This window comes from Prionailurus viverrinus, chromosome A2 (assembly GCF_022837055.1).
Source record: "Prionailurus viverrinus isolate Anna chromosome A2, UM_Priviv_1.0, whole genome shotgun sequence".
Taxonomy (NCBI): domain Eukaryota; kingdom Metazoa; phylum Chordata; class Mammalia; order Carnivora; family Felidae; genus Prionailurus; species Prionailurus viverrinus.
The window spans coordinates 62,360,686-62,377,472 of record NC_062562.1 but is presented as its reverse complement, the minus strand read 5'-3'; the positions used below and the strand labels follow the sequence as shown (position 1 = coordinate 62,377,472).

Genomic DNA, 16,787 nt, shown 5'->3' with positions numbered 1-16,787 from the left:
ATGTCCGGGCAGCGCCTTAAGAGCGGAGCCCAGAGCCGTCCAGTGGGGTCTCTGTTCCCTCTGCTTCTGCGCTGACCCACGGTGGGTTCTGTTTCTCCTGCCACTGGGAATCCTTGTTCTTCGAAAATTTTTCTTTTTGTTGCTGTTTCTATTTTGAGAGAGAGAGAGAGAGAGCAGGGGAGGGGCAGAGAGAGAGGGAGAGAGAGAATCCCAAGCAGGCTCCGAGCTGCCAGCACAGAGCCTGATGCCGGGCTCGAACCCACGAACCGTGAGATCATGACCTGAGCTGAAACCAAGAGGTGGACATTTAACCGACTCAGCCACCCAGGTGCCCCCCACCCCCTTTCTTTCTCGAATTCAGTGAACTCATTCAAAATTTAACTATGAAATGTTTCAAATGTGTAAGAATAAGATACTGACACGATTAAGCAGCACCCAGCCACTCCGTCTGCCTGTCTGTCCTGCTCCCCGGGGCTGGCCGCCGTGTCGCCCCAAGTCTGCGCTGGTCAGGAAGCCCTGCTCCCTGACGCACACCAGCCAGCTCCCGCGTAGTTAAATACGGCGCTCTTTCCCGGGACACCCCATCCTTGCCCCGCGTTGGACTTTGAACATTTGGTTCCATGAGACGTGAGCGGTTGCCATAAACCCTCCGCAGTGACCAGTTTTACATTCTGTTTTGCAGATAATGCGGGTGATAAACATGTGTCCGTGAACTTTGTCCAAGACACATCCAAATTCTGGTACAAGGCGGATATCTCCCGAGAGCAAGGTGCGTGGGCAGGACAGGACCCCGGGGTGGGAACGTCCGGGGCTCGTGGCCTTGAGCAAGGCCTGCCCTTTATCACCTACCTCTGCAGAAAATGCACCTTTAGGTTTTTACGGCAGAGGCTCAGTCCTAATGAGGGAGCTGGGCAGACGTGAGCACTGCCCGTGAGCATGGTGGCATGCCCGTGTGCTTTCTGGTGGCTCTGCCAGCTGCCATTGGCAGCGATGACTGCGGATGGTCACAGGCAGAGATGTTCCCGGTGTCCCCGTCCAGGCCCTGAGCCTCGGGGGAAGGAGGAAGGCCGGAAGTCTCCCCAACACCCTGGCCTCTGTGCATGTGCATTTGTCCACAGCAGAAAGACAGGCAGTCAGGGGGCCCGTGGTGGGTGTCCCCACCTGCCTCACACACATGCCACACGGTGTGTGCCTGTGGTCCTGCCCCGCGGCAGCTGGGAAAATTCCAAGTCGTTGGTGTTTTTGAGCAGCTAAGTCACGTATCACTTCTTCCTGGAAGATTCACAGGTGGTGTCCGGGAGGGGGGCGGCCCCTGGGGTGAGCAGCTGTCATCCTGACGCAGGCTCGGTGGGGTCGCTGGAGGCAGGGATGTGGCTGCACGTGCACTGTCTGAGCCGAATCCCGGGGGCCGAGCCGGGACAGCGTGCCTCAGAGCAGGGAGGAGGGATGAAGGGCAGGTCCTCACGCAGCCCACATGGGGGACAGTTTCTGCACAAAGTCCTCAGGCCTTGTCCTGAAGATTAGTTCTCACAACTGCCTGGAGAGAAACAGTTAAGTGGCTGGAAAACGGCACTGTTCAACTTTCTCGTTGGAATTCTTGTATTCAGTTAAGTGGATCATAAACACGGTAAGAATGTGCCTTTCTTCCCACGAGCTCAACGAACCTATTGTCACGTTGCATGGGGGGAGCCTGCGGCCTGGGGGGACCTCCGAGTTCCTGAATTGGCCTTTGTGGCCGTGCTGCGTGGCTGAGCGCCGCATTCTTGTCCCCTCCCTGCTCGTGGTGCAAGAACCCCCATGACTGAGGCCATGAACCCCAGTGCTAAGTGCCTGGTCCAGTGGGACGGTCTGAAAAGGGCCTGTCACGCACTGTGTTCTAGAAGATTCTGTGTGGAGTTCCTTTTCCGCTGGTGCAGCCTCCAGCCTGGGATGGTGGGTGGGTGGGCTTTCTGAGGAGCCGGGGCTCCCCCTAGAGGCAGGTGGTCCCGTAGGACACACGTGGCAGGGCCCTGCCTTGGAAGGTTCTGGAGAGGTTGGGCATGGGGGGGCGCCTGGTAGGCATGCAGGGGTGGTCCTCTGTGCCACACGTGTACAAGTGTTTCTCTGCTGGGACCTCATGTTGAAATAGTTCACATGTGCGCTGGGCGTGGTGTTTCCCGGTTGAGCCACACAGAGCACAACTTCTCTGTGTTCTCCGTGTTTTGTGTAGAGGTCACCCCTCCAACCCCCGACTAATGTTCCCTTGAGCGCCCACCTTCTACAGATGGCAGAAAGCTGCCTGTGGGTTTAGTTTGGTCTGGTTTGCTTTGTGTTTTAACTGTGGGGATGTGCCTCTTTGGGGACAAGACTGGTCACATACACCCGTGTCCAGGTCTGTGCCTCGGGAGTTTTTTAACCTGCACGTAGAAGTTACGCAGGGTAAACGGGGCCTCCAGGTGAGGTAGATACGAGATACAGCTGTTCCGGCAGGATGCACTGGGCCCCCGTGCTCTGGCTTTGAAAGCACCGGTTTCGCGAGACAGTGAGGACACGGCCACTGCCCGCCACCCACTTCCGAGGGGAGCGTGAGGCCCGCTCTGGGCAGGGCCTTGTGCCGCGTCCAGGATGTGTCCTGGCTCATTCTGTTTCAGAACAGGGTCTGACCTTGTCCTCGAGCCCCGCCCCCCCCCCTCCTCCGCAGAGCAGACCCAGCCTCCCCTGTGCCCTTGAGGCTGGGGCGCCTCTGTCCGCCACAGCCAGGGAAGATCGCGGCGTTAAAAGGGAAAGAAAAAAGCTCTGTGAGGTAGATCACAGTTGAAAATAGGTCATTCTCTAAGGATCATTTCCTCCCACTTCCACGGTCAGCCCCCAGATGTAGAAACACTCCAGGAGCAGAAGCCTGCTGGCGTCGGTGGCCGGGTCCTGGTGCCCCAGCGCGCCCACCTGCCCTGCAGCCCCGAGCCCGTGTAGACGGTCGGGCAGCAGGGGCGAAGGCACCTCCCAGGGCCACCCCAAACCTGCCCCCTTCCAGAGAGCCGAGCCCTCTCCACCACTGCGTGCAGTTTGCCCGCTCCTGCGCGGGGGCCTCAGCCTGGACGCAGGGGAGGGCGCTGTCCCACGTGAGAGAAGGGGAACCTGGTCATTTCACTGGGAGCTGGGCCTCGGACAGCGGGCCCCACGGTGCTGTTTGCTGAGATGTCACCCGTGGACGTCCTGCTCCATTTCAGACACGGCAGTTCCGTGGCTGTCATTTTGGGTCACTTTATACTTGAAATCCCTTTCTTTCCTCAAGTCGATAAGCTAAGTTGTAAGAGGTAGTCCGGTTACGAGCGGACATTCTGGCCGGTGTCTGGGCAACAGGTTGTCGTCTGCCCCAAGCTGCCATCTTCCAGGACCCTGAGCCCAGACCCCGGGGCCCAGGTTTTGAACGTGGAGGGAGGGGTGTGATTTCAAAGCCGCATATTCGCTGCGAGCCCCCAGCCTCAGGCGGGAAGTTGGGAGGATGGCTGTGCCAGGCCCAGCTGTCAGCCCTGGCCGATGACGGCCACATGGGTAGGGGGCTCCCAGCCCCATCCAGGCTGCCACGGACCCAGGGGACGGAGGGCCACCTATGGCCACATTTTTGCCATCCCCTGAGGCGAGTCTTGGGATTTGCGTTAAATGTCCAGTAACTTTTGGAGCCCATCCTTTTGTGTTTGGAAAATGTAACAGAGGCTTCTTTCCTTCTGCTACGTGGGAAGCACACACTCTAAAGTCTCTGAGAAAAACTCCCTACGGGGAGAGGGTGCCGGACAGGGCCCTGGCGGGGATGGGAGACCGCCTTGTGCCTCCTTCCTGCCCTCCACGTTGTGTGTATGGAGACCCGGGCCGGGCACCTCGGCTGGGGGCCGGTGTCCTGGACGGTCAGCTGGGGTCCTCATAGCTCACAGGTGCCGTGGGGTGACGGCCGTGCTGTGTGCCAGGAGAGCTCGGGGACCATGACTGGTACCTTCGTGAACCAACATTTGGCGGGGTGGTCTGCGTCCTTGGCAGTCAGGCCCTCCTTGAAAACTGTGCGTCATTACAGAGCCTCACCCCCCCAAGGAACGGCGGGCCTGCTCCCCTGACCCAGTTTGCAAAGGCTGTGAACGGAGGTGGCTTGCTGGGCCGTGGGGGGCCCTGGCAGACGTGTGTGTTTCTCTGCTTCCTTCCCCAGCCATCGCCATGCTGAAGGACAAGGAGCCTGGGTCGTTCATCGTCAGGGACAGCCACTCCTTCCGAGGAGCCTACGGCCTGGCCATGAAGGTGGCCACTCCCCCGCCCTCCGTCCTGCAGCTGAACAAGAAAGGTAGGGACCCGGGGGGGCCCGTCGGGTGAAGTAACCCACATGGAGTGTGTGTGGCTCACGTTTCTACCAGTGAGACAACTCTTACAGCTGCGCTCAGGTTTCCTTCTGTCTGTTTCTATTGTGGCCCACTAAGTGCCGTCCTTGTTCAGGCAAGGACAATAATTATTTGTGAATTCTATTTCTTTATTGCTTCGAGTAGGTGATGCATTCCATTGTCCAGCTGCCGGAGCAAACAGCCCCTGGGCCCTGTTCTGCGCCGGGAACCTTGATACATTCCTGGGTGTCCTTCCCGACCGTCTGTCCAGTGCGTGGAAACACGCACTTTTCCTTCTTTCCCACGTAAAAGGCAGTGTCCCGCATACACAATTCTTGTGCCTACTCTTGGCGGAGCATTTTGGTGGATTAAAAGTGATGCTGGTGTCAGCCTGGAGTCATAAGATGACCTTTCTTTGGCCTGATGAACCATGTACGGCCGTGTTCTAATCTGCTTACTCTCTGGAACCCTTTTTGTCGTGAACATAACCACGGTGCAGAGAAGTTTGCGATGCCTTGGTGCAGGACACACGTTATCTTGAAGCAAACACACACGTTCCCACGGCCCAGGAGACAACCTTGGGGGCAAGCCCCCGCATGCCCCTCCCATGCGTCATAATCCATCGTTGTGGGACCTTCCAGCCACCCCAGAGTGGGCTCCGTGAGGCCCTTGGCACTGGCCCCATGTCCTGACATCATGCCGTCGGCCCGTGAGCACCTCCAGTTTTCCCTGCCCTGCCGTATCTCCAAAAGTCCCCGCGTCTGTGTGCCGTGGGACAGAGCCTGGAAACCGGAATGTGTCAGTGCTGGGTGGGCTTCTTGGTGTCACAGTGTCCCTGCTTCTGGCTAGTGACCAGAGGAGGGACTGTATCACTTTAAAAAGTTGGTGAGTTCACGCTGATACAGTTCCAGTAGGGAGTCACATGCCCTTTCGGGCCCTCCCCAGTGACACGCATGTCCCTTCCAGTTCCCGCCTGTCCCTTCCTCCGTTCCTGACACACACACGGTTCAGGTCACCCAGGGAAGCCTCGTAAGTAGGAGGTTAAATTATTAACCACCTAAATTATATTAACCACCAAAATAGGAATCCATAGTTGTGCCTGCTCTCAACTTTATAGAAGGAAACTAACGTGTATTTTGTGACCTGCTTTTGCTCATATTATGAGATTCATTGTTTTATTTTACTTTATTTGATGTTTTATTTTAGAGAGTGAGAGACAGCAAGCAGGGGAGAGGGGCAGAGAGAGACAGAGTCCCAAGCAGGCCCCGTGCTCAGTGCTGAGCCCTACTTGGAGCCCCATGTCTCGAACCGTGAGATCACGACCTAAGCTGAGATCAAGTCAGACCCTCAACTGACTGAGCCCCCCACCCCCAGGCACCCCAAGATTCGTTGTTTTCTACTTGTGAGACTGCTCGTATCTGTTGCTGTCTTTCCTCACTGACAGCTTTCCAGGGCATGAACACAGGCCCACCTCAGAGACCTTGCGAGCACGTCTCCAGACAGGTCAATAAAGCCCATATCGCAATAATGCGCATCCAAGAAGCTTTTTGGTTTCCTGGTGCATGTAGAAGTTACGTTTACTCTGTACTGTGGGCTACTCTGTGTGCAATAGCCTTAAGTCTAAAAAGTCAACGTGTGTACCTTAATGAAAAAATACTTCATTGATAAAAAAGCTAACTGCCTATCACTGACTACAGATCACTATAACAAACGTAATAACAATGAGAAAGTTTGAAATACTGCAAGAACAGCAAAGCTGTGGCACAGAGACGCGAAGCGAGTAAATAGTGCCGATGGATTGGCTTGACTCAGGATCGCCACAAACCTTCGGGTTGTAAACAGCGCAACATCTGGGAAGCACAGTGAGGCAAGAGGCAGTAAACCGAGGCAGCTCCCCCTGCACTGGCCTCACTGGGAGCGGGAAGAGCTCATGGTTCACCCACATTCCGCGCCCAGGATGGAAGAGGGTGTGTAGAAATCCTGGGCGGAGGCTGTGCCCACGGCTTCCAGGAGAAACGGCCTCAGGGCTGTGCCTGGAGGGACGTGAGGTTTGGCAGTCAAGGCGTCCGGCCTCAGGCGCGACCGAGGGGCTTGAGGGAAACCCAGGTGTCCCTTTGGGCACAGGTGGCTATGGGTGGGGGTGCACATGACTCAGCACAGACCCCAAGTCTGGATAGTGGCATCTGAAAGCAAGGGGGGAGGAGGCTTCGTGCAGATCAAGTATAATAGCTCAGCCTTGAGGGGCACCTGGGGGTCTGTCGGTTAAGCATCCGACTTTGGCTCAGGTCATGATCTCACGGTTCATGGGTTCGAGCCCCACATTGGGCTTTGTGCTGACAGCTCAGAGCCTGGAGCCTGCTTTGGATTCTGTGTCTCCCTCTCCCTGTCTCTCTCTGCCCCTCCCCTGCTCACACTCTGTGTCTCTTTCTCAAAAAGAAAAAAAAAATTAAAAAAAAAAAAAAAAAAAAAAAAAGGAAGAGCTCAGCCTTGAGAGCAGCTCCAGAAGCCCCATGTGTCCCCACCAGTCCTGGGTGAGGATCATAGCAGACAAGAGTCTGGGGACCGGAGCATCTTGTGTCTGCGGAGATGGGGTCCCGGTGGAGAGCCGGGACGGTCTCCATGGAAACTTCCAGCCAACATCTTTCCTGCACGTAGTGTCACACTGTCACTTTGGAAGCACAGAGGATGCCGTGAGTGCGTTCTCGCCTCCAGGTGTGCGTCCACCACGCAGGCCGACTTTGACTCAGCCCTGAGGTGAAGATGATGAAACAGGACACAGAACAGCAGGTGCATGAAGCACAATGTCACTGGCACCCTCAGGCTGCCTGTCCTCGCCCAGCCCTAGTCCACAGATAAGTTTGGGAGGAGAGAGCTCAGCGTGCCAGCATCCTGCCTGTGGTACCCAGAGACCACGCAGCGACAGTCATCCTGAGGATGAATCTGTTCTCTGGGCAGCCGGCTGTCCCTCCGAGGCACTCGTCACCGGGGCCATGTGTCCCCTTCAGTGCTGAAGACGCGGATCATTTTCCTCAGAGATGAGGCGCCATGCTGCCTCTCGAGGAGTCTGGCCCTTTCCCTTCCTGCCAGCCCCACTGTCCCTGTGTCACCGCCGTTGTCTGTGGACCACGGTGCGAGCCGCCCACGGGCAAGGCAAGGGACCAGACCCCCCAGCAGCGGGTCCTGCTGTCTGGCTGCCTCTTGCTCAGAAACAGAAGTGACCGCAGACGCGGTCCGTGGCGGGCACGGGCACAGGCCTCTTTCCCTGTGTTTACTGTGTTATTCATATTCTGCCCTCAGACGGTGTGCCCTTGGCTGCATTTTCGCCAGGCGCCTCCTCGTAGGATGCGTGACCAGCGGGGACACCGGTGTTCTGTGCAGTCACAGTGACGGGGGGGGGCTTCCTTCCTGGGGGCCTGTTACGCGGCTCCTGGGTCAGTCGCACCCACAAGACTGGCTCCTCCAACTCTTCTCAGTGGCTCACTCCCGAGTATCCCCCTTGTGTCCCGAGCCCTCTGATCCCCCCGCGTACGTAAGACGGGAAGGTGCCAGACGCCCGTGTTCCTGCTTGCAGCTGCTGACTCGTTCCCTGCACTGGGGGTTCTTGCAGAGCGTCTGCGGGTCTGTCCCCAGGACCCCTGCACCTCCGGACATGTCCCCGTGGGGGCTCCGCGCTCCTTCCCAGGACAGCCCCACCCACGGCCCCTCCCTTTAGCCTGTGTTCTGTCCCCCTCTCCCATCCTCCCGGGCTCCCGTTTTTAAATTCTGTCTTTTTCCTTTTAAATCTCTTCCCACAGCGGGAGATCTGGCCAACGAGCTTGTGCGGCACTTTCTGATCGAGTGTACCCCGAAGGGAGTGCGGTTGAAAGGCTGCCCCAACGAGCCCTATTTCGGTAAGTGGTCGAGGGGGCACAGTCCCCGTTCTGGCCCACGCAGTATGCATCTCCCTGCCGCCCTCGAGAGGCAGGGCTATCACGCCGAGGGTGCCTCGCTCCCTTAGCGTCTCTGGAATAAACTGGGTATGGAAATGCTCTGAAAGCTTTCTTGAAACCAAACGGATGGGAAGCAGGTTCAAGACTGAAATACAGATGTCTACGCTCTGGTGGGCACGCAGGGCTATGAGCGTGGACCAGGTCAGAGCTGGAGTGCGGCCTGCAAGACCAGAACTCCCCGACGTCGCAGGCTTGCTGGGAAGACGCCCAGACTCACGTGCAGACTTAAGCACGGCATTGTCTTAACCTTCAGAAGCACCTTGCGGGGTCCACAGAGGTGGCCTCAGGCTCGGCAGATGGCCGACTTACTCTTTATAAATTGGTGACTGTGTGTCTGGGCTGAGAGTCACTTGCAGTTTCTTTACCTCTTAGCTGTTTTTTTTTAATGTTTTTATTTTATTTTTGAGAGAGAGAGAGAGAGAGACAGAGCACGAATGGGGGAGGGGCAGAGAGAGAGGGAGACACAGAATCGAAACGGGCTCCAGGCTCTGAGCTGTCAGCACAGAGCCTGATGAGGGTCTCGAACTCACAGACCTCCAGATCATGACCTGAGCCGAAGTCGGACGGTTACCTGCTTGAGCCCCCAGGCGCCCCCACTTCTTAGCTGTTCACCTGCACTTGTCACTTTATTGAAGTTCTGCGCAAAGTCCCACAATCATGGGGCGTGTTAGTTGCTAAAAATATAAAGGCTCACCCTCGGTGGCGGCCTCTTTCCCGTGGGTAAATCGGCCAAGCAATGCGGTATTTAGGGCCGTGTTAACTCTTGTCTGCTCGTCTGTTTTGCAGGGAGCCTGACGGCTTTGGTGTGTCAGCATTCCATCACACCCTTGGCTTTGCCCTGCAAGCTGCTCATTCCAGACAGAGGTACGCCCGCGGGTCCCTGGTGCTGGCTTGGTGTGTGCGCGCGTGCAGGTGTGTGGGTGTGTACGTGTCGGGCACAGCAGTGCCGGGTCCGTGACGATCCGTTGAGGGAAACCAGACCAGAGTGTTGCTCTGTGGGTAAACCCTAAAGGCTGAGCATCCGGTGATGCACCCCAGCCTGCAGACCCGAGACCGCCCTCAGCAACACCGTCACCTGACGTGCTTTGTGAACCGTTCTCCTGGATAGAAAATGCCCACAGCGAGAGACCTTCAAGGCCATTCGCGCTAATTTTTGCGATTCTATGAGTTTAGCAGGGCATTGATATTTTTGAGCTTAGGTGACAAAGTATTCTCTTCACCTTTGTGACAGTCTGACCATCTCTGTAGTTAGGGAACTAAAGCCCTTGCCTCATAACGGTGGGATTGGCCATATTTCCCAGCTCCTTAGGTAGGCAGTATTAATTTCACAGAACATTACTGTATCCCATAGTGGTGACTTTAAAATACAGGTGAGTGCGATGTACCTTTAGAAATTGTTGGTACACAGCGAAGCAGAGGTGAGGAAGAGGTCTTGCCGGCTCGTGTCGCCGCACCCCCTGCCCAGAACCTGGTGCTGGTTTCTGCGGGTGGGGCCGTGGTCCCCAGGAGACCATCTCAGCTCCGCAGACCAGGGCTGGTCACCAGCTGGGAACCCGGTCACGAGTGTAATGGTGTCGTGAAGATTGTTTTCCGATGAGCCGGACTCATTTCTGCGTTTTCTTTCTTGTTCCTTCTCGCAGATCCGCTGGAGGAAATAGCCGATAGTTCTCCCCAGACGGCGGCCAACTCAGCCGCCGAGCTCCTCAAGCAAGGGGCAGGTCAGTAGCTGGCTTCGCGTTCCCACGTCTTGGTTCCTGGGGGCGGAAGGGGGCTCCATGACACAGCCTCCTTTGTCACCTCGGGTCTGCGGGTTTCCTTTCCCAGCTGTGTGCCTGAAGGAGCTTCCTTTTCTGGAATCCACCCCAGGACAGGGTGGGCACCGAGTGCGGGGGGACAGAACCAGGACTCCCCAGGCTACAGATACCCCACCACAAACAAGACCAGACAGTAGGAGAAAGTCCAGAGCTGCGTTTCATCTGGGGAGATGGGGTGCGGGGGCCGCACCTCCAGCTGTAAATATAAGAGCGTTCAGAGGGCTTCACTAAATAGGCTGACTGTTTCCCCCGCGCTGCCCGAGCCCAGGGGGCACAGTCCCCCCACTCCCCCCCCCCCCCACCCCACGGGGCTCACCTGGGCACTTTTTTTTTTAAATTTTTTTTTTTAACGTTTATTTATTTTTGGGACAGAGAGAGACAGAGCATGAACAGGGGAGAGGCAGAAAGAGAGGGAGACACAGAATCGGAAGCAGGCTCCAGGCTCTGAGCCATCAGCCCAGAGCCCGACACGGGGCTTGAACTCACGGACCGTGAGATTGTGACCTGAGCTGAAGTCGGAGGCTTAACCGACTGAGCCACCCAGGCGCCCCTACACTTTTTTTTTTAAATTAATAGATTATTCCTTAGAGCGCTTTAAGGTTCACGTCAAAATTGAAGGTGCAGAGATTTCCCACACACCCCCCTGACCCTGCGTGCACGATGCCCCCCGTTACAGTGTTCACACATCATTATCACCCAGAGTCCGCAGTCTACACTGGGGCTCACTCTTGGTGGTGGTCACTCGGTGGGTTTGCACAAATGTTACAATGATGCGTATCCACCATTAGAGGGTCACCCAAGGTAGCTTTGTTGTCCTTAAACTCCTCCGTGCTCCATCCTCATCCCTGCCCTCCAAACCCCTGGTAACACTGGTCCTTTTACTGTCTCTGAAGTTGTGCCTTTTCTAGAACTTCTCACAGCTGGATCGTACGGTTGGTGGCCTTCTCACATTGGCTTTTGTCAGTGATGTGGTGTAAGTCTCCTTCGTGTCTTTTCATGGCTCGGTGGCTCATTTTTGTTTTTTTTCTGGTGCCAAGTAATACTCCATCATCTGGATGGACCGCGGCTTATGTATCCGTTCACCTGCTGAGGGACATCCCGGTTGCTTCCAGCTTTCGGCAACTGAGTAAAGCTGCCATAAACATCGTGTGCAGGTTTCTGATGTCCCCTCCTCTGGGTAAATGCCAAGGAGCACGGCTGCTGGATCGGGTGGTGGGAGCATGTTTCCAGCAGTGTCTTGCAGAGTGGCCGCGCCATTTTGCGTTCCCACCAGCCATGAGTGAGCGTTCCTGCCGCTCAGCATCCTCGCCAGCGCTGGGTGTCATCAGGGTTCTGGAGTTTGGCCGTTCTAATAGGTGTGTAGTGGGGTGCCATGTTTTCACCTGCATTTCCCTGATGGCCCATGACGGGGGTCATCTCTTCATCTTTGCTATCTGTATACTTTCTTGGGTAAGAGATCTGTTAAGGTGTTTCGTCCATTTTTTAGTTGGGTTGGTTGGTTGTTTTTAATGTTTATTTTTGAGAGAGAGAGAGAATACAGAGCACGATAGGGGGAGAGACACAGAGAGAGAGGGAGATACAGAATCCGAAGCAGCTCCAGGCTCTGAACCATCAGTACAGAGCCCAACGTGGGGCTCAAACCCACGAACCATGAGATCATGACCTGAGCCGAAGTCAGATGCTTAACCAACTGAGCCACCCAGGCACCCCGGGTTGGTTGTTTTCTTATTGTTGACTGGTAAGAGTTCTTTGTATATTTTGGAGATCAGTCCTTTATCGGACATGTCTTTTGCAAGTATTTTCTCCCATCTGTGGCTCACCTTCTCATGCTCTTGATGCTGTCTCTTGCAGAGCAGAAGTTTTTAATTTTAACGAAATCCAGTTCACCATTTCTTTATTTCTTGGGTTGTGCCTTTTGTGTTGTATCTAAAAAAATTATGACCAAACCCAAGGTGATCCTGATTTTCTCCTGTGGGATCTTCCAGAAGAGTTCTAGTTTTACATGTTACATTCAGGTCTGTGGTCCACTCTGAGTGTTGGGGGGTGGTGTCTCTGTCTAGAGTCCCTGTTTTGCACGGGGACGTCCTTCCCGCACCATCTGTTGAAGAGACCATCTTTGCTCCATGGCGTTGTCTTTGCTCTTTTGTCAAAGATCAGTTGACTGTATTGTTGGGGGTCTATTTCTCTGCTGTCTGTTGTGTTCCATTGATCTCTCTGTCTGTTCTTTTACCAGTGATACAGCCTTGACTTCCAGCTTTCTAACAGATCTTGAAGTCAGGTACTGTCAGTCTTCCAACTCGGTGCTTCTCCTTTGATCTTATTTTGGCTCTTCTTGGTGTTTTGCTTCCATAGAAACTCCAGAACTGGTTTGTCAATATCCACAAAATAACTTGCTGGGATCTTTATTGGAATTGTATTGAATCTAGAGATCAAGTTAGGAAGAATTGACATCTTGACAAAATTGAGCCCTCCTATTCATAAAGTGGAATCTCTCCATTTATTCAGTTATTGTTTATTTTTTCAAAGTTTTGTAGTTTTTCTCGTAAATAGATCTTATACATAATTTTATTGGATTTATATCTAGGTATTCTGCTTTTGGAGCTGCTAACCTAAATTGTTTTGTTCTTTTAGTTCCAAATTGTGATTGTCCTCTGCTGGTGGATGGTAAGGGATTGACTTGTATAGTAATCTTGTTTCCTGCCACACTCTGTCACCCTGGTCACTGTTGCAGCATTAGATGCAGCCCTAGTGGCCCCAGTGTGGACAAGGCTGAGGCCACAGGACTCCTGTGGGTCTGCAGCTGTGAGGGAACCCAGTTCCCCACAGGAGGCCTTTCATCCATGGTGGGCGTTTGCTTTCAGAAATGTTGGGGAGGGAATTTCGGAGTCTGGTGGAGGCCTGTGCTCGAAATACCTCCTTTCTGCACCTCTTATCTGTAGAATAGCTTACAACTGTGGCTCTGTGATGGAGGTCAGTGAAACATACAGCTATTTTCTTCCTCTGTACAACGTGCATTATTCTTCTGTGCGATAACTCCCTGTCTCTCTGCCTCTTGCTCAGCTAAAGTTCATCTCTCTGGTTTCACAACGAATGATTTTGTGTTGAACTCTTTTCAGACTTATCCTTGAGGGGTAAGTTTTGTGTGGCCAGAACAAAGGTGACAGAGTTTGCCCCAAACAGCGAGTGCGTTAGAACATGAAACCCCAAAAATGTGGAATGTGGCTGTGTGAGTCCTGGGTTCAAGTCCAGGCTCTGCCACTCAGGGTTTTGACCTCCGGTGATGCACTCAGCCACACAGATCTTAGTATAATGATAATTATCTCTTGCCACAGCATGGCTGCAGAGACCAAGTGAATCTGACATTGAAAACTGCCTTGGGAACTATAATGTGGTCACCCACAAGGTTGTTGTTTGCCTGCCACTGTGCTTTCACGGAAAAATGCTCTTCCTGGCCCGGGAGAAATGGCCTTTTCCCCCTGCTGTGACATCTCCGCTTGTGCTCAGCTCAGGTTTACACCCCAGCCCGCACGCCTCTGGACTGTGCACTTGGCTTTATATCATCTCACGGCAAGCTGCCTGGCAAGTTTCTCCTTAAGCATCATGGTTATCAAACATTTTCCCAACAAATGTGCAATTAATAAATGGATCAATGAATTAGTTACTCGTAATTAGGAACCACAATCGCCCTTATTTTTAGATGTTAAAGCTTTTTGTTCGGGGCACCTGCGTGGCTCTGTCGGTTGAGCCTCTTGACTCTTGGTTTGGGCTCAGGTCACGATCTCACCACTTCACGAGTTTGAGCCCTGCTCGGGATTCTCTTCTCTCCTTCTCTCTCTGCCCATCTTCCTTGCACTGTCTTTCTCTCTCAAAATAAATAAATATATATATGTGTGTGTGCATGTATATATACATATATACATACATACATATGTGTGTGTGTGTGTGTGTATGTATATTTAGAAAACAAAAGCCTTTTCTTCTATTGCAGGGTATCATTTTTAGGTTCACTTTATAATCTCGTTCAGTAACATGCGGCAGTTATCATTGGTTTGCCTTTGTGAAGGGTGGCAGTTCCTAGGACTTGAGGCAGGACCCTGGAGTCTTCTCTGAGCATCTGAGCTGAGCGTTTACACAATGTCCTTTTAAAATCTCATGTTTCTAAGACACATGGAGGCGGTTAAATTTCCACGCAGCTCACTTCCTGGGCGACAAGGCTGGGAGTGGCATCAGGACACAGATCCGTGGCCGGAGCGAGGACAGAGCCAGCAGGGAGCTCCCCAAGGCCCCACAGTGTGGGACGACTGTGGCCAGAAGGCGGTCAGACTGTCCCACTGGCGATCACTTCAAGGAAATGGATTTAGTGTTTTTTCTTAAATTTTGTTTTTTAAATGTTTATTTTATTTTTGAGAGTAAGGAGAGCAAGTAGGGGAGGGGCAGAGAGAGAGAGGGAGACACAGAATCTGAAACAGGCACATCCACTCTGTGCCTCGGCACAGAGCCTGAGGCAGGGCTCAAACTCACGAACCATGAGATCATGACCTGAGCCGAAGTCGGACTCTTAATTGACTGACCCCCCCGGGCGCCCCTGATTTTTCTTACATTTTGCGTGTGTCCTAATCCACCTTCAGAACTGGCAGTGGTTCTCGAATTCCCCGAATTCTCCAAGTCTCCTCCCCGTCAAGCTGAGGAAGCCGCGCTAGAGAGTGTTAGCAGGAGTGGGCGGCTCCAGCGAGGACACACACGTCTTCTCCTCCTTTGGGCCCAGGCCCTGTGGGTTGTTCTGGCCTCGATGACTGTTGGGGTTTGGGCCGCACTCTTCCCTGGTGCTGGGAAAGCAGCGGTTGCGTGTTCCGTCCAGAGAAGGCGTTACCAGGCCTTTGGCACATTTCCCAGAAACGTCAGGTTGTGTTCTTAAACTAGCCATGTTACAACATTTCTTTTCTTTATAAAAGAAGTCTGATCTGTAAGTTAAAGGAAGGGAAGACACTGGAGAGAGAGGAAGTGAGTTTCCCACGCGCCCTGGATGTTTTTCCTTTCTTCACGTCACGTAAGAAGGTCGCTGTATTTTGCACACGATGTGGGTCTCGTTTTCAGTGGCTGCAAAATGGTCCATCTCGTGGTTCGGCTCCTCACGGTCGCTCGTCTGGCTGTTTCTTGGCTTGACTTCTCTCTGGCTGCTCAGTACAGGCAGCGCTGTCTGCATCACGTCTGTTTTTCTGAATCTTGCATCGCTGTCTTAGGACCCACATTCCCAGAAACGGGCTGGGGGAACCCGTGTGTCCCTGAGGCTTTGATCCCTAGGGGTCTGATGGGTGTGGCCCCACTGCACGTGGTCGTCCCCACCTGGAGCGCTGGTCGGGGGCCGGGTCCCCCCAGGACAAACCCCCTCGTCTTCTGGAAGGCAGGGGCTCCGGGACCCTCAGGCTCAGCAGAGCAGTCCCCGGGAGGGGCAACCTCCCTTTTCTGCTTTGAGGAAGGACCATGTGGCTCTGCCCTCGGGACCCAGATTCCCCAAACCCCGACTCCTCATCAAAAGGCCATTTGTGGTGCCACAAGGGAGCGGGGGTGAGATTGGTGGCAGCCTGTCCTGGCTCAGAGCCAGGCCGTGCCAGCTGTGTGGGATTTCACTGTAGTTAGATCAGAATTTTCTTTTTTCTTTTTTTTTGGAACCGCATCACAGTGACAGGAATGAAATCAAAGGCAGAATGTCCACCCCCCGAAAGTCACAGTATGGTAAATTTTCCAGGCACCCATCCAGCTCCCGCTCTCACACTCATGCGTGTTATTTTATATGCCTGACCGTAGCACGGATGTGGTTTCTAGTCCGCTTTCCCCATTAACCTCTACCGTGTGTGCGGCTTCCAGAAAGAGCTGGTGTACGATCACTGCGTGAGCCAAGGGCGTGAGGCGCGAGGGTTCGAGCACCTAACTCAGGAGGTGGCTACGCGCCAGGGCTCCGCTCGCATCTGTCTTCTCGTCTCGATACAACCAAGGAGGAAAAGAAAACGTCTTCTCCTTGTGCTGAGAATTCCTCCCTTTCTGGCTTCCCTGCGAACCACAGCGCAGCGTCAGCCGCGGCCCCTGCGCTCCCCTGTCACGTTGGTTGTGAGAAGGTCGGGTTGGTCGCCCTCCTTTCTAAGCCTTCTCAGAGGCGGGACCTCTGGGTCAGCGAGTGCAGCCCTGTTCTCCAAGCCTCCTGATAAATGCTGCCCGGTTATCGTCCGCCAGCACAGTCCTGGTTCACGCCCGCGTTTCGTAAAAGTCCGTCTGGTCAGAGCGTGACAGGGGCCGAGCGCTGGGCGGCTGCAGTTGTGAGGACTTTGTGTTGACCCACGCTCTGCCCCAAGATGGCACCTGTAAAGCTCTCAAGGTCAGATGGCAGCTTCAGGTCCCCTGGGGATGGTGGGGACGGTGGCCGCCAGCAGGGAGCAGCGGGGTGCGTCTCCCGTTTCCGCCTGCCCCTGATCACCCCCTCCTGGTGGGAACGTGCAGGTGCAGGTGCTGGCGTCTAAAGGGGCATCTGCGGTCGGGACGAGCACGGGGCGTCGTCTGCAGGCATATCTGTGGCCGGGGACAGTCGCACACGGTAAAGTCCACAGCTCACCCTTCAGAACATTGGCCATCATTTCTCAGGGAACCTGCCT

The 16,787-nt window shown here is 54.4% G+C and overlaps 1 protein-coding gene across 1 annotated transcript in view; it reads left to right on the top strand.

Moving 5' to 3' along the window:
* The window catches only part of TNS3 (tensin 3), a 216,389-nt gene that overhangs the window by 192,408 nt on the left and 7,194 nt on the right, over nucleotides 1-16,787 (top strand). The window contains exons 23-27 of the mRNA XM_047836463.1: nucleotides 683-769; nucleotides 4,175-4,306; nucleotides 8,135-8,230; nucleotides 9,116-9,193; nucleotides 9,970-10,047. Coding sequence (XP_047692419.1) covers nucleotides 683-769; nucleotides 4,175-4,306; nucleotides 8,135-8,230; nucleotides 9,116-9,193; nucleotides 9,970-10,047 — 471 coding nt within the window. The remainder of the gene's footprint in view (nucleotides 1-682; nucleotides 770-4,174; nucleotides 4,307-8,134; nucleotides 8,231-9,115; nucleotides 9,194-9,969; nucleotides 10,048-16,787) is intronic.